The sequence below is a fragment of the Mercenaria mercenaria genome, chromosome 2 (assembly GCF_021730395.1).
Source record: "Mercenaria mercenaria strain notata chromosome 2, MADL_Memer_1, whole genome shotgun sequence".
Classification (NCBI taxonomy): domain Eukaryota; kingdom Metazoa; phylum Mollusca; class Bivalvia; order Venerida; family Veneridae; genus Mercenaria; species Mercenaria mercenaria.
In genome coordinates, this window is record NC_069362.1 from 30,682,859 (window position 1) to 30,707,955 (window position 25,097).

The 25,097-nt window shown below is 33.6% G+C and overlaps 1 protein-coding gene across 5 annotated transcripts in view; it reads left to right on the plus strand.

The window, feature by feature from the left end:
* The window catches only part of LOC123563619 (voltage-dependent calcium channel gamma-5 subunit-like), a 71,233-nt gene extending 47,621 nt beyond the window's left edge, over positions 1-23,612 (plus strand). For 4 of the 5 annotated variants that reach the window (XM_053533782.1, XM_045356504.2, XM_053533794.1 and 1 more), the window contains 4 exons: positions 10,955-10,984; positions 13,715-13,804; positions 17,883-18,017; positions 21,724-23,612. In XM_053533782.1, coding sequence (XP_053389757.1) covers positions 10,955-10,984; positions 13,715-13,804; positions 17,883-18,017; positions 21,724-22,025 — 557 coding nt within the window. In that variant the 3' untranslated portion in view covers positions 22,026-23,612. The remainder of the gene's footprint in view (positions 1-10,954; positions 10,985-13,714; positions 13,805-17,882; positions 18,018-21,723) is intronic. The other variant, XM_053533800.1, reaches the window with a different exon arrangement.
* Positions 23,613-25,097: the final 1,485 nt, after the last annotated feature.

Below are 25,097 nucleotides of genomic sequence, written 5' to 3' on the forward strand. Positions count from 1 at the left end.
AGATCTTTTATTTATTTGTTTGGATTTTATTTCGTAGATTGGCGCAACCGAGAAACCCATGGGAACATACAATACACTAAAATAAGCGATTACATATTATTTAAGTACAACTTTAATTTAGTAAGTGTAGTAGTTTTCCATTTTTTCTATTTTATTATAAAGTGTGTCAACTCGGCACATACTCCAAAATAAACTCTTTTATGTCTATGCTTTCCTCAAGAATCAATACAGCCCTCTCGATGCTGATTGTCTCTGTGGCATACAGTCTGTCAGAATCTCGGCGCTAATTGCGCTAAATAGACTCGGAAAGCAATTCTGTTTGTTTTATTGATAGGAAATTACATTCATTTCTTAAACCGTCAAGGAAAAAATTACATATAATAATTATAATTATTTCTCTAAGTACAATCATTATACAGTTGTTTTAAATATCACGTTTTGTTGATGCTTAGTAATATTACCATTAAACCCTTATAACCGTATTTAAGTATTACATTGTGGTGATAGTTTTCAAGAATCATTTGAGATTTTTTCTCTCTTCTTTTTGACCAAGAAACAATATTCATTAAAAATGCGCAGATGGCAAAATTGTAAGATGACAAATAACGTGCTTAAAATTGTCACGTGGATACATTAATATAAGATTCTGGCTTATTATCTGTATATACAAAATATGCTAAAACATGTCACAAAGGGTAAATAACACCATTTCCTGGTATTTCCGTTTTTAATGTAAATAGCCACAGACTCTGGTAAATACATAATTCAGCGTGAAATGAATTAAATATCTACTTAAGACAAACAGAAGAATGTATGAATAATGTAGACCTCTGCAAATCCATTTTGCGGGACGAAAGAATTTTGCAGTGCAAATAGCAAAGATAACTAAAAGAAAATATCAATGTATTTTTTTATTCTGTCTCTTATTCATACATATAGAACAGACAAACCGAGTGGATGGAAATGACAAGTGATCAAGTGTTCATTACAAAGACAAGAAATGAAATGTCTCTGGAGCCTCTGTTTATTTCCTCAATCCAACGTACATTACCGAGGATCCCCGTTCAATAGCATAGCAGATGATACAAGCATAAATTCTGTAGAATGCTAACAACGTTTGGCGAATGCCCGAAGATTACGTTTTTGAGAAAATTTAAGGGACGACACATGTTACATTTAGAATAAAACTATGCATAACATTATAACATGTGGCAGCCTGAGACTCCCTAAAGGGATATGTATTGTCTTAATTTAGTTAATATAGTGGTAATTCATTGCATTAAAGTCATTGCTTGTGTTTGGGTCTTTATTTTCGTCTATTTAACCATATGTGATTAGGTAACAGCAATGTCTCGAATAAGTTCTTCTGTTTTCTTCTTCACTGTATGTCTGTCAAAACTGTCTTAACAAGGAGCTGTGTTTCAAAACCCTAAATCATGCCCGAAGTGTATGACCAAAAATTTAATTTTATGAGGTTTTAATGTAAAGGTGAATGACATACGAAGCTCAGGGTCAGCTAAATATAGGTCAGTTTGTAGGTCTTGCAAAAGGATGTGTTGAGTGCAATAATGAACTAAATTTGGTCATTAATGTGTGCTGTAGGTTATTAAGGTTCGAAGGTGAAGGTCATATGAGGATCAAATTCATTTATATATAGGTCAGTTTGTAGGTCATGCCACAAGAATTGTTGAGTGTGAATATGAACTGAATCGGGTCATTAATGGGGGCTGTAGGCAGTCGGAAGCAGGTCAAGGTCATCAATATATATATATATCAGTTTGTATGTCTTCATTCAATATTTGTTTAGTGTAATTATGAACTAAACTAGGTCATTTCTGTGGGTTGTATAACCCAACGTGTTGTTTATTACGCTTCTGATTTGAATTGATAGTTGTTATGATTTAATCCAAAGTTATTCTATTATTGGACAGTTTGTAAGTCTACCAAATTAGTGTTTTAGAATGAGAATTGACAGTTTTCATCATTTTCATAAATCTCTTTCTCGGGTCAGATGAATCTGTTTTTAACCCGTAGACTATTGAATTATGTATTTTTTTTATTTATATTAGATGTTTGTCTTCAATTTTAATGAAAAATTCTATTATTGGTAAAAATTTCACCCATTTCATTTACAGGGAATTCTAGCGTACGCTTTTAAGAAATGAACTTTACAGGTTTTCATAACAAATCTTTAATAAAGTTATCTCACCCTTTCTCGCGTATTCAGCAACTTGCAAATGTGTTATTTTACACTGTAGAAAACATATTACAAGGTGAGGAATTAATGATATGTTTGTTTTATAATTGATATACTAGTATGTGTTATTTTACTAATGTGTTATACATCGAAATAATATACTTTAAAACTGATAGGGACTCAAGATGTGTGTTAAGGGACCGATGACAAGTGACATTGAATTCTAGTTTGCCATTTGGACATGGATACTTGGTGCAAGAATAATGATTTATGTTGAACTAGTGTTGTAGTTATAATTTCAAGCAATACTGATATATAATTTGCTCATACACTGTCAGGCCAATTATGAAGGTCAGTTAAATTCCTTATGTTGCTTGATGGAATCATTTGAAGTCCCACCTGAGTTATCACTTATTAGAAAATAAATTAACAAACAACTGAGAAAACAAGTGTCTTTAATCTTCAGATGAAAACTACACTCATTTCAAACTCAAATTGATTGGTCTCCGGCAAGGCAGCACCATATTAACATGATTACCAGAATGTTTAGTCGGAATGACCTTTCTTATCCTACATGTTAGGTCTGATTGTTTTACCATAAAATGATAGTCGAATGAGACCCATTTTTGGAAAATGTTGTGACTATCTGTTTAGAAATGTTTAACTAATATTCGCTTATTTTCATTCGAAAAACTCGAGCCTTTATAAATAAAACAGAAAGACGGTGAAAAAATGAACTTTAGGCGAAATGTTCAAAACGTAATTGATAATAGAGATGCACTACACTCAGCAATGAAAACATTGCGGGGAATTACCATTGTTGTTTATTTTTACAGGCATTATGGTTCTTATATTATGTTGATTTCCTCTCCGGATAATATATTGAAAACCTAGGTTCATGTATAATGAACATCCTTTCTGTGCCCCATTTACACTAAAAAAAATAATTAAATATCATTATGTTTCAATTTAATTATTTGTTACCGACAAATGTAATGTACCAAAAAAATAAAAATTAAGCTTCTTTTAATTGCCTAAAAACACTACATATTAAATGAGATTGGGAAATTAAGCATTTTATATTCGTCTCAAATTACATCTCATGTATCATTTCATATTCTCATGTATACAGTATAATTTATGTTGAATGTCAATCAGAATTATGTGCATGAATGTCAATACCACTAGCGACTTGGGTTATTTTGGCGGTTGCAAATGATATGGCGAAACAAAAGTCAATTTATCATATTGTCTTTCAGTTTATTTGGTAGTTTATCTGAACTTTTCTTCTTATACGAAATAAAGCGTGTATTTGACCATATGATTGGTGGATCAATATGTTATGATTGACCTTGACTTTACGATGTCTAGTGTACATCTTGGTAGTTAAAAATACGATCAAGTTGATGCTAGTTGCAGAAGGAAAGGTGTATCATATTGCAGGGAAAGGAAAATGTGTTCTTATGTTGAGGAACATTTAATGGTATTTTTCGAGAAATTTATTACTGAAATATTTATACATTTATATAAAATAAAACACTGTTTCATACGTTGAGCAAGATACCATGTAGGTATTGGCAATTAATCTTAAATCATAAAAGATAAATTCAGATTGGAGATATTGGAATATTCCAATGACTATTGCGTGTTATTTGTAATTAGAGATTGTTGATTTTCCATTATGACATTAAACACCTCATACTGTTTTATAAGCTCCACGTTAACACCTCTGATAAGAAGAAAAATAGCATATCGTCTAAGCAGATAAGAATCATAAGCTTGATGATTTAATCATTAGTCTCCCTGCACTACCAGCTTTAAATACAATTTTTGTCTGTATGACATTGTTGACACATCCATGAGGCAGCTATACTCTGCTGTTTTGTAAAGGATAAATATGTGTCTTTGAAAACCAATGTTTAATGAGGCGAATTTTTCTGAAAGCAACAAGTCTTGCATATCAGAAGGATGTCTGATTTTTCAACACGTTATCAAATTAAACCTGCATGACGTGAAATTTATTCCAAAATTCTTTCTTCTGAATTCAAAATTAAAGAGTAAGGTACACTTCGGCTGCGTATTGTTTTGCTAGGTGGAATCAATATATTACTCGTTAATACAGACCCACAACGACCGTAAAGTTGTTTTTGTCGTCCTATGATACTTGGCGCGTACATTTAAAGTCCCACCTTGATTTTTGTTAACAATTAAAATTAATAAACATGGACATTTGAGCGGGAGGAGGTGTAACCAGACAGGAATTCCTTAATTGAATATTTCTTTTCCTACTATTTATCTTTAAGCGTGATATACGTGTATTTGTTCCCCTTTAACACAGTGGGATACATATCTGAGAAAAATTTTAAGTAATAACTTTGGACACGCCGTCTTCTTTGCATTAAAAATACATCATTAAAATATTTATTTTCCAACAAGTTATATACGCGTAGTGTAAAACTTGAATAATTTACACAAGAAACACAAACTTAGATATTTTTTTATTCCGGGAAGCGTGTTTCATTTTAAAAGAATTAATAGCGCTATTAGAAAACAAAAAGAAAATAAATAATAGTAGAACAATAATTTTATATTTGATTTTATTTTACACGTATGTTTAATTTGAGCTGTTGTTTGTCCAGAGGTTATTCTTTTCTGAACTATGACATAACAGAAATATATCTATATGAAGAATTGCTGTTGAAATATATTGATTGGTGTATCTTCCTATTTTGACTTGAAACTATGCATTTACTTTTGCATTTACCTCAGCTTAATTCTGTAGAACCAATTCCTATTAGACATATTTTGCTATGAATTTGCAAACTATATACGACTTAAATGGCACATTTTCACTTTGTCTCACTATGTTGAAACTATTACATGGACATTACTTCTTTAAGATTGTCGCGTAGTATGTAAGCTTGATACAGGTATAAGAGATTGAATATCTATATTTGACTCATAGGAAAAGTATTGTCTCAATATCACTAAACAAGAAGTCCAAAACTTTACAAAGCGAATTAATAGCAGAATCGGTTTGGCAGAGTTTTTAAGACTTCTTTAAACGTACACTGGCTCCATGGTGCCAAAAAAAAAAACAACAAAAAAATGATAGTTGAAACATTTATCTTGTTTTTAGTATTAAATGATGATTGCACATTTAAAGATCTTGATTTGGCAACTTGTTAAGCTAGAAACAAAGACAAAATTCAAGTAGAAAGAATCACAATTTAGAGACCACAGTCACGGCAAAGTACAAAAAGGCCAAATATTGAGTTGTATTTATTGTGTTTTTTGCAAAAACAGACAATGTAAAACAATAAGGAACTTGAGGACAAAACAGACAGATATAGAAATAGTGAGGTTCCGCATCTTTACGACCATAAAACACTACTGGGGAATTTAATTTGGTTAATTACGCACAAAATACCAAACCAGTCTCCGTTCCCTATAAATATTTAGTAATAAATTTACGCATGCGTACAAACGCTGCTATAGGGTGCCGTTATGGAGAGGACGTATTTTTTTTAATGTGGCAGTTCCCAATGTAGTCTGGCTACCGACTAGATAATCTTCTTTTTATAATCATTTCTCTTATATATTCTGGCTCTGATTATCTCCAGTGTTTTAAGAAGAAATGGGATATAATTATATAAAATTTGAATAGCCTCAGGAATTATCTCCTGTGAACAAAACACCGTTTCTGAACACAGACTATTCCCACTGCTGTGCTGTGTGCTTTAAAGTTTCCGGTGTCTCTTATTATACAATATTCAATAACTTATATTCTTTCAAATTTAAAGTTGATGGAGCCGCCAATCTTGGATTAGGCTGGATGCAGTAGGGTGTGCGGGTTTTTTCATTACTTTATGCTTCCTTTCTATGTACAGGTACTCTGATTCTGATGAATAGGCTCTTGCATTCTCCCCGGCCGATAGCACTGCACTACCATAACAGTAATAATTCTTTAATATCTGTGCATGTCTGAAATGGAAACTTGTTTCTACGCAGCATTAACAAACCTACAAATTACGAGTTCATATCGTTTAGGACTGACTGTAATTACATATAGAAACAAGTGATTGTCAGACTATCTAGCCCTTTGACATAAAACACATCACATTTGTTTGGATGAATCAATATCTCGCTTCCTTATAAAGACCAGACGATAAATACAAGATGCAAGAAACTTTGTTTCAAGTCTGTTTGTACAAGAAACATCAAGTGTGAGCTATTTTCGACAAAATAGTTTCGGCGATACATCACCTTATCCCACGACTGTCTTTGTGAATTCTCACAGGGTTTCTGACTTACTATGTTGGGATAATACACGTTTTTTATGTATTGACGTCAGCAGAAGCCCGCGTGAATATTGGTCGTCTCCACAAATATATCCGAAGGGCTTCTGCAGACTGTGATACAAAAAGCAAACGTGTATTGTCGATATTCTTGCATAAAAACATAACACAAAGACTAAATGTGTTGTTTTCAAATGTGATGACTTACGATTTCGATACAATTTTAAATTACCATTATTTTTGCTCTTGGAAACGGTAAACATGTTCTAAATATACATAACCGGACCCCCACAAATCAAACAACACTACTAAAAGCATGTATTGAAGAAGGTTTTTAAACGATTTTCCCATTTCTCGTTATAACAACATGACATTACCCATAATTTTGCATGTCATTTAAAAATTCGGTAAATAAGAACACAATTTCAAGGATTATAGACACAAAGTATTTCATCGAAATTAGCACAATAATTTCGGGGTAATTAATCCCATATCTGGCTCGATTGTAAGACAAATATGTTATGCTATAGTAATGTATGATTACAGAAACAGCTATATAGCACACAAATGAAAATTATTTTGTTTCGGAAAATAGAGCGTAAGGACTAAAGGCGATATAATTTGCTTGCAAATCAATATGCTACGTGTTAATACAGACCATTACCGACTTTAAATTTGATCAATGTCTCCAGAAGCTCTTTTGAACCTTTGTTTAAATCCCTTTTGGTTTAATACTGTGGTGAAATTGTAAGCATAGCAACGTCTTTTACCCTCAGACACGCACTACAGAATAGAGACTTCATTTCCTTTGTATTGATCATAGCGCGCGCTGGCTGTGCATTTGTTTGTCAAGACATTCTAAATCGCCTGCATGTGTCGAACTCGTTAATAATGGCTTATCCCCGTCGAAAAGAAACTTCACCTACTGATGATTGACTTAAATGTGGCAGTAAAAAGGGGGCAAAGATGATATACACCGCTGTTCCGTGTCGGGCTTGAAATTAAGTTTTGCAGAGAGAAATTTAAATTATTTTAAAGAGGCAAAATACAAATATATGTATAGGCACTAGGTGTTATATCAGAACTTATATCAAACTAGTGTTTACTCATAAGACGAAACAAGCTTTTAGAAGCCATTCACAGACGCGGAGTAGCAAATTATCATTGTTATCCCGAGCCATCAAACTATCCTAAAACCGAAGGGTTAATAATAACAACAGTATAATACATAATAATAACAAGTATTTCTGGGCTTGATATTTTTGTAAAAGTACGTTTTACATTAATACACTGATTACAAATCATATGTCTTTTGCCTGTTCTGGAAGATATTGGTAATAGACAAGACATACTTTAGCACCAGTTTATTGACAGTGTTTGGTTGTCGTAAAATCGTTAGTATTGTTGACATCTTATATCATTAATTGCATTTAAATGTATAAAAATGTATTATACTGTGAAACTGAATCACCTTTGTCTCTAAAACTATCATAAAATGAAAAAATTAAAACATAATTACTTAGTACTGCATACTTATCAAAAGAAACAAGGACAAATATCAAAAACAAATTCTTCAACTAGTCCAATACTTCAATACATTTTGTATGTGTATGACCAAAATATTTTTCTCTGTTATTGCAATACAAACTTTATTTTTATTTTGGTTAACCTATTATTATATACTTGAACACTTAACATATAAAAAACACATTGTCATTTAGCCTATCTCACTAAAGCTTAAAATTTTAAAACACACCAAGTATGCATAACACTAGAGGAAATCAACATGAATAATTTTGTTCATGTAGTTCATGTAGAATAGAAGCAAGAATTTCCTAAGATGCTATGCGTTGTCGCTTCTTTGGCCCATTTGAAATTTGTTTTCCCCTTTGGAAATGTTCAGACAATACAAGCTCTTTCCCTATCCCTTGATTTATCAAGTAAATCAGCAATTCTGATTGAAAAAAAAAATGTCAAGACAGTATCAGCCGATTTATTGACTCTAAATAATTAGAGATAACACCGTTAAAGAAAGAACAGACATAGACTGTTTATTACTGTGCTAGTAATTACAATACCCTTATATGATTAATAACAGAAACGGTGATCTTCCCATATCCTCATTGGAAATCTATTTGATTATAGATCTTCCCTTGCGTGTAATTTATAGCTGTAAATGTTTTGTTCAATTTAAAAATACAACAGCAGAACTCGATTCTAAATAGTGTTCTTTGCGAACATCAAAGTAAGTTTGAAATGTATTTTATTCTATAAGCTTGCCTGTTTGGTCACTGGAGAACTCAAAAATGGTTCTTGTTTAAAATGTTGATGTTTGTATTTGTACTTTTGACTGCCTTTCTTGCTTGTTTTTGATATGTACATTTTTCTTTCCTTACATTACTTCTTCGTTCTCAAAATGTTGTTGTTAAAACAAAGTCGCTCATCGCAAATATCTTTGGCAAAGGCAACATGTAAAATATGTTTAACCATGTTAACACTCATTAATTCTACTTTGCGAACACAATAGAAGGAAAATTAGTTCAAATACAGTTCTTCTTCTTATTATTATCATTATTATCATACCAGATTTATATAGCGCCTTTTCATGATAAACACGTTCAAAGGCGCTTTACATATAGCAAACGCAGCCACATAGGGCTCGAAATTCATCCTCTGCTAGTACAGACACAGAGCGATCTGACCAGAGGGACAGAGTGAGATAAAGCCCCCAGAACAGATAGAGAGAAATCATTTTTAGATACAGACTTGTCCGGCTAACTTAGTCTAGCTCTTTGCGAATAGACAGTCTGGTTCTTTAACGTGTCCAGTGTATAGCACCGATACACGCGAATCCGTCTTACCTGGGAAGAACCAGTACAGGCCTCTAAGTTAGGTGGGAGACACTTAAGAGCATCTCAGAAATTTCCAGTGTCTGGACCGGGATTCGAACCCCGGACCTCCGGATTGACAGTCAAGCGTGTTACCACTAGACCATTTAATAGTATCTACATATTGATCACAAATTTACTGTTGAAATGACATTACCTATCATGGATTAATACGTCTTAGGCTTTCATTATTCTTGCATTACTGTACTGTGAATGAAGATAAAAAGTCACAAAGCAAATCAATATTAGTAGAACTGTAAACGTTTTCAGAGTGAAAGTGAGGCCTCGACTTAAGTTCTCCTTTCATAACTATCTGAGCATATTTCATTAAATCCATAAACTGGCCTATTGCATTGGCAATTGCATCAGCTTTATAGACCAGATGCTTAATTAAACAGTTGTATAAAGATACTGTGTCATCACAAAGTTTATTTGAAGTTTAGACTGAAGTTCTTTTGTATTTGAATCAATTATAAATCAAGCCGGAAACAAGTTAGAGGTCATCAAACTGATATGATAGCATGGTATGCGCTAAATTAATTTAAATAATCAAATTATAAGTCAGTTTGCTCAGACATGTTTCCCTTTATGGTTTTTCTACTGCAAAAAAGGCGACATAAGTGTTATTATATTTAACACAACCAATGTATAATTTGTTAATATAAAGTTGGCGATATGAGGAACAAATGGCAAAACTAATTTTTGTTTACGACCTCATTTGCTTCTTCGAGTCACAACAAGATGAAATATCAATATATCTCACCTTTTTATGTTGTTTAAAAGTACATTTACATTCATTAAATGTAAATGTTTATCTTATTTTGTCACTTACTGTACCAAACAGGACCAGCCTCAAACACGGTGCATATCCATATCGGCGGACTCTTTGCGAAATCTGCTATATCGGCGGTTTCTTTGCGTCGGCACCGGCTATTCTTTGCTATAAACAATGTCCCAGGTCGGTAAAGGAGTCGAAAAATCGACATATTTATGCTGAAAGTTTGCCTGATAATTTCTATTTGCATGGTATTAATATTAACCAAAAGAGAAAATATAAAACTAGAATTAGTGGCATATTTGATGTATAATTTAATTTCGATCCATTTATAACCATACTTTTTCCGTGATGTTTTTTTAGAAATCATACAGTATTTTGGTTCTTAGACTGTCGTTATGGTTATTCTGTGTTGTTGAGCTGCTTGTAATATAATAAACGCCAATAACAACAATTTGCCAGGTGTAATGAACTAGTCAGCTTAGATTGCGGGTTTAGAAATGACATAACAAAATGTTTTGCTTTTTTCTTTTATAACTTGAACATGGTCTGAAAATGTTCAAGATGTTTTTAATTTTCAATTTTGGAATCTTGTGAAATTCTTCCATTTACTTATAAGTAATTTAGTGACGATTACCAATTATGCATGGTTTATACTTTCATATTTACATAGTTATTATACACATAAATATTAAATAAAGATAAATATGTAGTGTATAAAATATATTTAGAAATATGATTTTTTTGAAATGTTGTCTTTTATTACATAGCATTTTTTCCCTGTTTTTCATTAAAGATTTCAGCAAAACACCTCCAGTGAAAATTGGTAAGATAGTAAATGCATGCCTCCTCTTGACATATCTTCAGTTCTATCAGTGAAGCGATATCATGTAATGTATGTTCCCCCAGAGAAAAAGAAAATATCTGCCGAGTTTTCTCATTAAAATCTATAAAGTAGTTGTACATTTATTTCATATTTCATATATAATTCATTATCAGAACATTCAATGGTGAAATAAGATTTCAATCCCAAACTTGGCAGACTATTCTAGTTCTATTCATCTTTTCAGTTCTAACACCTGCTAATAGAGATACAAATTGTACTATGTAAAAATGCTAAGGCTTTGAATAGTGCTTTATATCTAGGACCTATTCGTGTTCCTTTGCTCAAGTAGTCAATATATTAATTTGAAGGACTGTCACGTACTCTTTCATTTGGAGGCATTTAATATACTCTGAGACATCTCAGACATCAAGTAATGGAAGCGATTTTAATTTCAGTTATGCCTTTACTTTTGAAAAGTCTTTGAACTTTGATAAATTGATTTGCGGTAATTTGTAATAGTATAATTATGTATTAGAAAAAAAATATGGTTACAGGGAAAACAGTATATGTATTGTACTTTATTTTTGGTCTCTCGAATGAATCAATCTACAAAATTGAAAACGACACGTTATATGCTCAGTATATTACCTGCCTCCTATGTATTGTTAAGTACCAAATGAATATAGATACTCTGATTAGGTTGCTTTATTCAGCAAACCCAAACTGTCATAGCTAGTACCTTTGTCCACTTATACTCGTTCTAACCTCTCTCAGTCTCTAACAACACATCTGCAATTAGTGTACTGATCGTTTGCTGTCTATTTCATTTTGTGTTAACATATCTACTTGAACCGTTTCTACATGTCTGTTATTAAGCTACGTCCATACTCCAAGTCCAAAGCCGTTTCTGAGACTTTGTTTGTAAATTCTCATTGTTTATAAATTATTATATTTTAATAAACATCGTAATCTGACAAGAATTCATTTTCGCCCCGTTTACTGCACCAGACGCATACTGTATAATGTTCTTACGAGTTTTATAGAGAATGTCTTGAAATAGACAGCAAAGCGCGCAATGGAATAGTACCAGAGTAAATATTCGTTTACGTAGTTCTCGTTTTCTTTGTGATAATTGAATAATTTGGAATTCAAACAAAATAAACATTTCTCCAATATAGATGTAATGTACAACGGACTTATAAGAAGTATTTATGATTATGTACATACTTTTTCCACTTTCCTCAACACCCGACTCCTTTCTCTATGCTTTTCCGTTTTTTATGCCCCCGAAGGGAGTCATATAGTTTTTGAACCGTCTGTCCGTCTGTCAGTCTGTCGGTCTGTCCGCAATTTTCGTGTCCGGTCCATATCTTTGTCATCCATGGATGAATTTTCAAATAACTTGGCATGAATGTGTACCAAAGTAAGACGACGTGTCGCGCGCAAGACCCAGGTCCGTAGCTCAAAGATCAAGGTCACACTTAGACGTTAAAGGTCATATTTCATGATAGTGCATTGATGGGCGTGTCCGGTCCATATCTTTGTCATCCATGGATGGATTTTCAAATAACTTGGCATGAATGTGTACCACAGTAAGACGACCTGTCGCGCGCAAGACCCAGGTCCGTAGCTCAAAAGTTAAGATCACACGTAGACGTTAAAGGTCATTTATCATGATAGTGCATTGATGGGCGTGTCCGGTCCATATCTTTGTCATTCATGCATGGATTTTAAAATTATTGGGCATGAATGTGTACCACAGTAAGACGACGTGCCGCGCGCAAGACCCAGGTCTGTAGCTCAAATGTCAAGGTCACACTTAGACGTTAAAGGTCATATTTCATGATAGTGCATTGATGGCGTGTCCGGTCCATATCTTTGTCATTCATGCATGGATTTTAAAATAACTACGCATGAATATGTGGCACAATAAGACGGCGTGTCGCGTGCAAGACCTAGGTCCGTAGGTCAAAGGTCCTAAACTCTAACATCGGCCATAACTATTCATTCAAAGTGCCATCGGGGGCATGTGTCATCCTATGGGGACAGCTCTTGTTGTATCTTGCATATATAACTAAAATAATTATAATTAAAATGTACTCGTTGCAACTCGTCTGATATATCTTTCAAATAAATACTTTGCGACGCATGACTCTCTGGCTGTGTTTCGGCCATGAAATCTACGCTACTCTTGTTTTGTCGTCCGTTAGTTAAAAAGTTTTCATTTTTCATTTTTTTTATCAGAAAGTTTCATATCTAATTGTTACGATTAATTTCAATATAATAATTAAATATTTTTATTTTGTAAGCTGGTACTATTCCAATAATTCTATTTATGCATTCGTTGACATATTCATTTTGTGACCTGTACATGTAGTGCTGATTCACAACTCCTTTTCATTCTCCCAAATCATAGCTCTTCAATTCTTTAAAACAATGAAATCAAAGATTGCCGAATATCTGAATATTAACAATTTATGTGTGTTTATACGGTTTTTCTTTTCGAATATTGGGATTTAAAAAAAAAACACACAACAACAACAACAAAAAACAGTCCACGTTTTTAAAAAAAAAAACGGTTCAATAATTCTAAAAGAGAAACTAGTATCAAATAGAAAGTTAATACAATTATATTGAATAATAAATCTCTTGAAAAGAATAGTAATTTATGTCATTTATTTCATGCAACTCCAAAGTATTAATATTGAAAATAACTAAATATATTTTCAGGTGGTGGACAAAAACTTTGTGAATCTTACGATGCTGTTCACACAGACACAGAAAGGGTTGAGTCACAGCAAACATCTTTTGCAATCATGCGTAAGTATATATTTTTGTTTACGAAAACATTGAAAATTACAAAAAATAATGATATTAATACACTTTATACGACGAGGTTTACATATTCAACTTTAAAACATATTTCACATTATGGTCCTAAACACTTAAACATAAAATACAGAGGTTGTAATAATTGGTGAAGTTTTTAGATGAAAAATATGAGTACAAACAACGCACCTGTGAGTATGTTAATCCTTAGTGGTATGCAAATAACTTCTAAAAGGCATGTTTATATAGAATGTATTATCAAGGCAATATCAGACACTACGTGTTAAAGTTATTTTTTTATCTTAACTGAGTATATGATAATATGAATATCAGTTACTTCAAACAACATCTTCGAAAAAAATCCGTGAACAGATCGTGTGGAAGCACATAATGTAACCAAGCAATATAACAGCGGACTCGGTTTGATTGATTCTATTCATGAGAGGTAATGACATGTGCAACACCCCTCGCGCCCACAAGTACCGGATTCAGTGAAATTCTATGACAGTAAAACTGAATGTTCTTCATAGTCCCAAAGGACTAGAAAATATAACAACGCTGAGTCCACGTACGGGGAGACTTTTTACAGACGCCACATTGCACCTAAAGACTGCTTTTATGATAGTTAATATATCTGTGAAAAGATCCTTTGGAAGCAACATAATTGCAAACTCGGTGGTTTGATTGAAGTCTGTTCATGTGAGGTAATGAAATGTGTAACACCCCTATGGCTAATGCGGCATTCTATTACAGTGAAAGTTTTCTTACAATATCTTTTATATATATGACTCGGTAAATATCAACTAAGACCATATTGTTTGTTTTAAAATATTGGCAGCTTTGTTCAAATGTGAAAAATCATACTTAAAATACGATATCTTATGTATGTAAGACATAATGTATGTATTAATGACTAAATAACATGACAAGACAACAAAAATAGCTGCCGCCTGACAGTAAAACTATGCTTAACTATATCTGTTTCCTTTGTAATATAGTGTCAAAATTTTTACTACCGGTATATTACTATTCCCAGCTTGAAGGTTTTAATCCTCTGCCATTCAAGTTAAACATTCACCAACATCTCCCCAATCCTCCCCTCTCCCCCACTAAATCTAATCTTATCTACAGGTTATCAGTGAGTATATAATGACCATGAATTTTAAATTAATTTGCACAGTTTCGACTGACAAATGAAGAGATACATTTAGTAATTAAATTGTAAGAAATATTTTACTTCCTGTGATGTATAGTAATAATAAAGATATATTTATCATATTATACCAGATTTACATAGCACCCTTTTCATATGATTAACACGTTCAAGGACACTTTACTTAGGGCATAGGCAGCCACTCAGGGAGCCAAAATTGATCCTCTGCTAGAACAGACACAGTGCGATCTGACCAGAGACATCTCAGAAATTTCCAGTGCCTAGACCTGGCCACCAAAAAAATGATGATGATGATAATAATGAAAATAAAATAAACAAAAAAAAAATTAAATTATAATAATAACTGAATTCATGTTTAATACATGTATATTTCATATAAATGAACATGAAAGAAAGTCAAAAAAATGTATTTTTGTCTGTGCTATACACTAAAAGGCACTGACAGAACTTACAGAAATATAAAAATTTCCCAGATTTTTAAAGCAAGCGTTGCATTTTAGTATAACTCTTTTTATTTTTGATATCCAACAGCAAATTCTGGACATGTATCGAGACAAGACGTGGCCTTTAAAGCAATTTAATATTGGAGAAAAAACTGGTAATCTCTAACTACAATTCTCTCCCAAAATGCGTTATATCATACTTCGCAAAACAGGAAAGATTTTCCGTCAGCCTATCCGTTCGTTAGTTATCTAGTTATCTGCAAGTGTCTGGATAATAATTTAGCAAATATAATTCTAAAGAAATTTGAGCCAAACTTCGATTCAATGTAAATTACAACAGGATCCCGGTCAATTTTTCTATCGGCAAAAATATGCCCCTTAGCTGGAGAATTAAATGAATTATGTAAACTGTTATATTGTTTTATTTGTATACATTAAAGCCTGTATTTATCTACCAATTCTAATCATAATTCTATACTACGTGTATGACTTTAAGCTCATGTTTGATTATGAATAACATCGGAGTAATAGTTCAAAAGTGATGACCCTAGATATATCGAAAATGCCGAATTTCCTTCTAGCTCAAAATCGAGTCCTACATTTTAACTGACCTTTATCATATGTACAGAGAAAGTCCTTACACCAAATTGTCGTTCAAGATTATATGCAAAATTGGAGTATGTGGTCTAGAGTTATAGATACATGATTTATCAAAAAGAGCAAACACTCTAACACATTGACGTCTTCACAAGTCCTGGTGATATTGAAACAGATTGTTTATACGCGTACGATCCAAGTCACATTTATTTAGGCACATGTCAAAGTTTTCTTGAAATATGTGTCCTTGATTTATAAAATCTGCACATTCGCTGTGAACACAGTAGTTCCTTCATTCTAAACCTTTTGCATTTTCGCATTGATACGACAGGTTTAATGCGACTTACGTGTCCTTAAGGAAGGGTCAGTTTACTTACTGATCCGTTACATATTTGTAAACGGCACGGCGTCATTTTTGTTTTGATTTTTAAGGCTCCTTAAGCCTAACCTGATACATAATTTTCCAGTTATTGTGTGTATTTTCTTCTTGTCTTGATATGAGAGCCAATTGTTAAGTATTCTCGGTAATGTCGTTCTGAAATAAAAGAATCAATAAAAAGTACCAAATTATATTTGATATTGTATTAATTTGAGTAAAACGTTTGAAAATTCAAATATAAGATTTTACTTTCTTATATATTTACAGCTTATACAGGTCATATGTCTGATTTACTTTCTAATCATCTACCGACCATGCATGTATATTGAAACCATACTGTGAAATTGACTGGCCTATTCTGTCCCAATGATGTCAGTATTACTTTAGACCACTATCTAGAGATTTTAACATAATTATATGAAGAGTTTTATGAAAAGAATGGGATAAATACACGTTTTGTGTAGTTAACGTTTGCAGAAGCCCGAAAGATATGTTGGTGACAGACCGAAGGTCGAGGTTACCAATATATATCAAGCGGGATTTTGCAGACGTTAATACACAAAACAAACGTTTGTTGTCGTTATCCTTGCATAAAAATGACAGAGAGACTAAATGTATTGTTTTCATAGGTGACATCTTTACATGACTGGTATAAAGTTACCACTCGTGTTGTTTGTGCAAAAAGTCAATATGTTTTTACACAACAGCAGTCTTTAAGTGCCGTGTTGCGACTGTTAAAGGTCTCATCTTACTTGGACTCTGTGTTGTTATATTTTCTGGCACTTTAAAATTGAGCACATTTATTTTTACCATGATAGAATTCCGCTTAATTCCGTAACCTCTCATTAACAGATTTAATCAACCATATCCGCTATTGTGTTGCTTGGTTGCGTTTTATGCTTCCAAAGGATTTTTTCAAAGATTTTATTACATATCCTTAACTGGGTACATAATCCAACAACACTACGAAAAGCATATATTAATGCTTTTAAGCGATTATTCTTATTTCTCATCATGAAATTAAGCATTTTTTCGGTAAACAGGTACTATATTTCAAGAATAATTATTTTACATTCGAATTATTTTCAGTACGAACTGTTTTCTTTCGTGTTGACATGAGTCGTAGATTTATATGAATTCTGGGAGATATTAAATGAAAACTTACCAACTGATACTTTCCAAAACTGTTAACATTATTCTTAAAATAAAGAATCGCATAAGTTATGTGAGATTTAATATATTCCTACTTTTTAATACCGCCTATTTCGGAAGAGAGTAATTAGTGCCGCAAATTTTTTACCCAAAACCCCGCATTTCAAAAGTTAAAATCATGTATTAACAGGGCGTGAATTGCCTTGTTACTACACGCTTTTTCTTCCGTTAACTCATGTCTGGATTCAGTGATTACGTATTTTTCATGCAAGAATTACATTTTTGAACACTTTCATAATACTTTTTGGGCATTTCTGACTGCAGGCGCCACGCGAGTAGCGGCTATGTTCCCAGTGGTGGCTTTGGTAATGATAACGATAGCCGTGATCCTTGGAATAATTGGCAACATCAGGCGTGACATCAAGACACTTTTGGCTGCTGTAATATCCATTCTTGGAGGTAATTTCCTGAAATTAATAAGTGCTTTTGTGTAATCGACAGCGATGAGATATCTCAATTAATTCGTAGTCTCTTTGAGGATTTCAGTGAAAGTAATCAATATATTATTGATAAGCTTCCTCGGCAAGGATGTCGTTATTATAAAATACGTCAATAGTATGCTTATTTTTACTATCAAAATTCAAATTTGGTTTTAAGATTTAACTAAAATTAAAAACGCTTCTTCGTGAAGATATATCAAAACCCGTTTTATGGTGATGTTGTTTACAAACTTCGTTAATTTTTGGGTCATTGTATTTGCTAAAGTTCTTACGCGTTTTGTTAAAAGAGGATACATTCCTACTGTTTTGAGATACATCGCATGTTTAGTGATCAGTCCTTTTACATTTGAACGCTACGCTTCCGTCTTTGGTTGTGTCTTACGGAATAGGCAGATGACTATATGATAAGTGGTCCTTAAATCCTACCAGGACATAGATATTGTGTTAACAGTCATCTGGCCTGTTTCGTCGGGCCCTTAAGGGGGTTTCCCTTGTGCTCTGTCTTTTTCAAAGTCATCCAGTACTTGATATTTTGCTTTTTTAGGGTTGCTTTTTATATACATTTACAAAAGCATGCTTATGTGCTACAGAACCTTTCTTCTGTTGTCATAGCGTGTGTTAGCGATACACCTTCTGGGGATAATTTTATTTACACTGTTCTATGACTTATCTTGTCGAAACATGTTGGGGGTAAGAGTACATCTAAGGGCACCATTTATTGGTTTAAGTTCCTCAGTGGTTGTTTTGTCTCTGTCCGTTCCAAGGCGGTATCACACTGTGTTCCTTTATTTGTTGGGTTTGTCCTCGTATCTGATTTTTATGTGTGTTTGTGTTTGTCATGCGCACGTCAGCGTGCTAAAATTTGCGGATTGGGAAGGTTGCCGTTTTTGAACGTAGCTTAGGACATCCGCATGCATTCAATATGGTTATAGCGATTGTTTTTGAGTTGCCACATTAATTACGATGATAGATTTTAATGTTCAGCTTATTAAATACGAGTGTTGCATTGGCATTCGCAAATACACATTATGGCTCCCACATATAGTGTGGGAGATATATTGATTTAGTGGCCTGTCAATCTAGTTGTCTGTCACAAAGCTTGTTCACGCAACTCCTTTGACACCACTAGACGAATTTACAGCAAACTTCACAAGATTTATCATTGCCAAGCCTTGTTGTGCATATCGTCAGAATTTTCCAAATTAATGATTTTCAGCAGATTTATCAAATTTTATTATGTTTCGACCACTTCTCTTATATCATTTGGAAGATTTCCACTAAATCTTACAGGTGTGATCAGTGTCAAGCTTCATTATGCACAGTTTTTGGCATTTAGCGTTTCATGTTAATGGCCAGTGATTTATCAGATTTTACAATGTTTTGGCCGCTTCCCTTAATTATTGGGCGGATTTCCAACATACCTCAAAAAATGTTCAGTGTCAAGCCTCATATTGAATGTTGTCCGGATGTTCCAGTTCACTGATCTTCAATGGAGTTATGACCCTTGATTTGTTGTATTTCATCTTGTGCGGGCAACTCCAAAAGTGACCATTGCCGAACCTGTTTTGGGTATGTTCCGTTTTGGTATTTTCAGCAGGGTTTTGGGCCTGTGATACGTCAAATTTTATAATGTTTTAGCCACATCTGTTGTATGAAAGGGCGGATCTCTACCAAATCTTACAGTAGTGATCAGTACAAAGTCATATTATGCAAGTTCCGGTTTATTGATTTTCAGCGAAGTTATTGCGTTTTATTTTTCAAATGATATATTTTTGCAACTTTGGACAGATATCCACTAAACAATACAAGAGTTATGGCCCTTTATTTGTTATATTTTACAAGGCTGTATACAATTAGGTTGAATTCTACCTATACCACTGGTTGAATTCCACCAAACTTCACAGGAGTTACTGCTGCAGTGGTGTATATCATTGAAATGTTATAGTTCGGTGATTTTCTCTAGAGTTATGGTCCTTCATTTGTGCCATTTTACTATTTCTAAAAGGTACGTGGTGGGAGACTTAGGCATTGAGTATATACGTTTTTGGTTCTTAAGGTTTGCTTTTTATATAATTATACAGAAGCATTTTGGTGTTTTATATAACATGTCCTTTGTTTCCATTGAGTGTGTAATCTTGGCAGTGATTACTTTTATCTACACTGTCCTGTGACTTTGGAACATGGTGGCGGTAATATTGAGGTTGGGTGCGCATCATAAACCGGTTTAAGCTCCGCAGTGGTGTTTTTGCCACTTACCGTTCCAAGGCTGTGCCTCTCAGTGTTCCTTTATTTGTTTGTTTGGTTCTCGTGTGTTTGCTTTGCATGTGAGTCAGTGTGTTGGCAGTGTCATCTGCATTTTACGAGTTTCGTTTTTGGGAGGCTTTGTTTTTTGGAACGTGGCAATCCCTGTCTGATATTTATCCTTGTCTACCTTTAATAAGTGAATAATTTAATACCAGTTTAATGAAATCGTAAGCTTATAATACTAGAGTTTCACTTAGCTGATGCTAGTTAGGGCGTAAAGGATGTTGTCCTTTTTATACGCACGAAGGGACGTATTATGTTACGGTCCCGGTGTCCGTCCTATAGCAATTTCGTGTCCGCTCTGTAACTCTTGAACCCCTTGAAGGATTTCAAAGAAACATGACACAAATGTTCAATACACCAAGACGACGTGCAGAGCGCATGTTTTGGATGTGTCATTTCAAGGTCAATGTCACACTTAGGGGTCAAAGGTCATATGAGTGCGTTTCCTGTCCGCTCTGTAACTCTTGAACTGCTTGAAAGATTTCAAAGAAACCTTGGCATAAATGATCACCATACTGAGACAACGTGCAGAGTGCTTGTTTCGAATGACTAGCTTCAAGGTCAAGGTCACACTTAGGAGTGAAAGGTCATATGAGTGTGTTTCTTGTCCGCTTCGTAACTCTTGAACTGCTTGAATGATTTCAAAGAAACTTGGCACAAATGTTCACCACACTGAGGTGACGTGCAGAGCGCATGTTTTGGATGACTCGCTTCAAGATCAAGGTCACACTTAGGGGTCAAAGGTCATATATGACTTTGCTTTGTGTAAATTGCTCTGCATTGCAGTGCTCTTGTTTTTTATTTGACAGATCCCTTTTTGTTCTCTTACAATATTTTTTTTGAATTACTTCCCTTTTTTGTTACTATAAATAGCCTATTTTGAAACTTTTTTATTATTGGCCGTAGGAAAAAACCGAGACCACTTTTCTGTGGTACAACACGGATGGTAAATCCAATTTTTAGATGTATTTTGATATAACTTTACCTGGTAAGATTTTTCTGTGGACTAAGAATTGTTTTTTCTTGGGGGGGGATTTCTTCTTTTTTGTTGTTCCTGTCCTTTGGGCTTAAACAGTCAAGTTCTTTAAATTTTTCCTCCATCCTCTGATGTAACCCTTCGGGCGTATATTGCGCCGCTTGGCGGCGCTCTTGTTTACTCTCATGAACTGACTCCATACTATTATTATGCTTTCAGAGAATCTTCATATGGATTTACTTATAACCCTGAGAACGGTTGTTGCTAATTATTTCAACAGCTTTGGCATCAAGTGCAAAAGAAAAGAAATAGTTTTTAATCAAAGTATTTGACAAGAAGTAAGTAATGAAGGTAATGCTATATTTAAGTCCTACTTTTTCAGGTCTGACATTAGCTGTAGGTATCATATTTTATATTTCTGCCATTAACGACGAAGTCGGTCATAGAACCAAAGGGAAGGAAGGTAAACAATTTGAATACGAATATGGTTGGTCGTTTTTCTTCGCTGGAATGGCATTTATGATAGCAGAAGGAACAGCCGTCGTGTTTGTTACACAATTTATGCAAAGGAACGCTACCACTGACGACATGGTTAGGATTATTCCAGGTCTTGAAGACAAACTGGAAAGTACAGATAAAGATGAAAATGATGACGGTGCAACGAACCCAACAATTGTTATGTAAAAAGTGAAAGGGAATTTCCTATAACTTTACTGTTATTATTAAAAGCGTTGAATTTGCATTTTCTACAATCTGTGCAATTTATTTGCAAACAGTGAAAGTGTTTACTACAAATTCTTTTACAGTCACGTTAACAGTGCAAGAGTATTTGCTCATTTACTGTATTATACAAGTATTATATAAACCATTTTCAATGAATGACGTCGTGTGTTCGTTAATCTGTGCGCACTACAGCAATGAATGAAAACCTTGCGATCAGTCGTTTGACAACGGACGCATTTTTAAAAAGCCTTGACCGTATTATGGGTCACATTTTAATACGACACAGCGGATGGGCTACCAGATATGATTAAAAATGGAAGACAAACATAGCACATTAATGTTGCAGAGAGGTTAGGAATTAAAACCTATTTAATGTTCGTTGTTACTCCGAACATAGCACTTTTCTTGTCGGTATGTACGACAGCCTTTGCAAAACAGTTTAACTACATCAGCATTTAGTAGTTCGACATATAAAATGATCTTCTCATTGTTATAAAACTTATAAAACAAGACCATTAACATAAAAGTTAAATCTGTTTAAAGTAAACATACCGATTGGTCGGGCATGATGTTACATTCGTCATGAGAATTTTTGTGCATGTATTGTATAATTGTACTTTTTACATTGTAAGCATTGGTTCCGATACTTAAGACAATTGCAGTTAGTATTTGAAGAGTTTCGGGCACTTCGGAAGTGAGCCGATAATTGCCTAATGGATGAGACAAATGTGATTATATTATTTCATTGTTATGTCTTAATTTTTACTTTCAACGTATTGTCTTGTTTATTCAATTTCCAGCATCGGCTGGTGACCATTTATGGTCGTTAAAACGACATGTGTACATAGCTTACAAACCTGTTTATACACTTGTGTTATATTCGAAGTTGTGACATGAAGTTCACTATTCTTGTGATATGATGTTTTGATCTTAAGCAAATCCCTTCGTTCATTTATCAGCTTGTTACAATATAATTGGTATAATAACTCATGCAACTGGCTCGCAGAATCAAAAACAACATTTCTTATGTCCTTTATCGTTAGTATCCGTGTTAATGAAACATATCTGGTATATCTTCAGCTGGTATTTGCAAAGAAATTTGGTTAATACGGATTATTAAAAAAAAAAAAATAATGTAGATCTAAACTTTGTATACATTTTACCGCCTTTTTTACGCGACGTTGTTTAACGACGTCACGTCCGTTGTTTTTATTGTTATTCTTCCCTGAGGAAGGCTTAACGCCGAAACGTTGGAAGTTAATAATTATCTATGAACAAACGCTACACGTGTTGTTGTTGATTTTTCTTATTTGTTAATTACGGATTATTAAAGAATACTGCACAATCGTAAAATGCAGTTTGGACATACAAGTCACCATGTTTCATTTTGCCACAATTAGTGTATCATATTAACAACTTCTGATTATTTATAACAGATATTTGCATGATTCAATTGCATTGTAATTTATCTACCACAATTTGATGCACTTAATACATTTTGTGTTACATTGTTTTTTTTAACAAATAAAACTGTTTCTTTTATTGTTATATAGACTTTCTTCAAATCCTCCTTTACCATATAATAATATACCACTAATACAGTCTCTCGGACTAAATTTGTTCGAGTTACCGGAAGTTCAAACCATCAAAGATAATATGTTTTATAGAGATTTTGCCGGGACCTGACGATGAGTTCGAGCGAAGGGTTGCGCTCGAACTATCCGACTTCGAGTAAACGAAGCTTGACTGTAGCTTGAAAATACGAGCTAAATACAAAATTGAAGATGGTTCATTCAAAATTAATATCTTTCTAGAGCAAATCAATTACACAACAAATGCAAAGTTCTCTAAAATATAAATAGGGACTAGATTCTTATATATATCAAAGATGATGTTAAAATAAATCAACAACTTCAAAGGGACTAATGTCCAAGAAGATGTTAATACTTTCAGCCATTGGAAATTATTTACTTTTGCTGCGTCCTTTGGAACAGTTGACATATGATATTACTTCCAGTTACAATTATGTCTTCAGTTCTTTGCTAAACCATGCTGATTAGCAGATACTACATGTTCGTACACATTATGTTACCCGTATATTTCAATGCAGAATAAAAACGCCGACCGTATTGCAAAGGGTATCAAATGTTGTATAATATCAACGTTCATGTAATCACTTAACAGAAGCATTCTAATTAATTTGTAGGTATTGTTACTTATAAAGTATGCTTCCTTTCCTTGTTGGCACAGTCAACATACTACAAAACTGTGTATCGAGAGGTCGCAAGTTTGATCCCTGCTCCAGGACACTGTTTCTGTGTGATAATTTGACAGAAGGAAATATGACTTAGTATTTTTTCCGTTTCGTATTCCAAACGGGCTTTGTAAATAGAACGAAATGAATTTGCAGCAATTAGATGCAAAACAAATAGTCTTTAGGTTGCTCGCATTGAAAAGAACGGATAATTTTGCTCAGCAGATATTACTGTGAAAAAGTTCAGATCAGAACAACAGTATACCGTCGAATAAAGTAAATTTGATTACTTGCTGTTTAATAATGATATAATAATAATAAAATAGGGTTATTATAACAGTAGCTTGATCTGGGATGCAGTATTCGGCTCGAGTGGATTTTGCAAGATCGGATCTCACGAGGCGCGCAAGCGCCGAGTGTGATCCGACATTGCAAAATCCACGAGAGCCGAGTACAAAGTCCCAGATCTAGCTACTGTTATAATGACCCTTTTATTATATACATTTACCATTTTGATTCTTGTTTTGTTCTTGAACGAAATCTTCAATGTTTATCGATATTAAATGGAACTTAGTGAAGTTTTTATGTGCGCTATTTATAGAAATGTGTCGGATCATGCATATTAATGAAAATAGTCCGGCAGCATACAATACGGAAGGTGCAATACGGAATTTAAAAGGTACAATACGGAATTTTTGTCTGTCTGTTCATATTTGATTGTGAAATACAAGCCGATTTTTTACAGAATTTATATAGGTATATAATAAAGACATTTATTT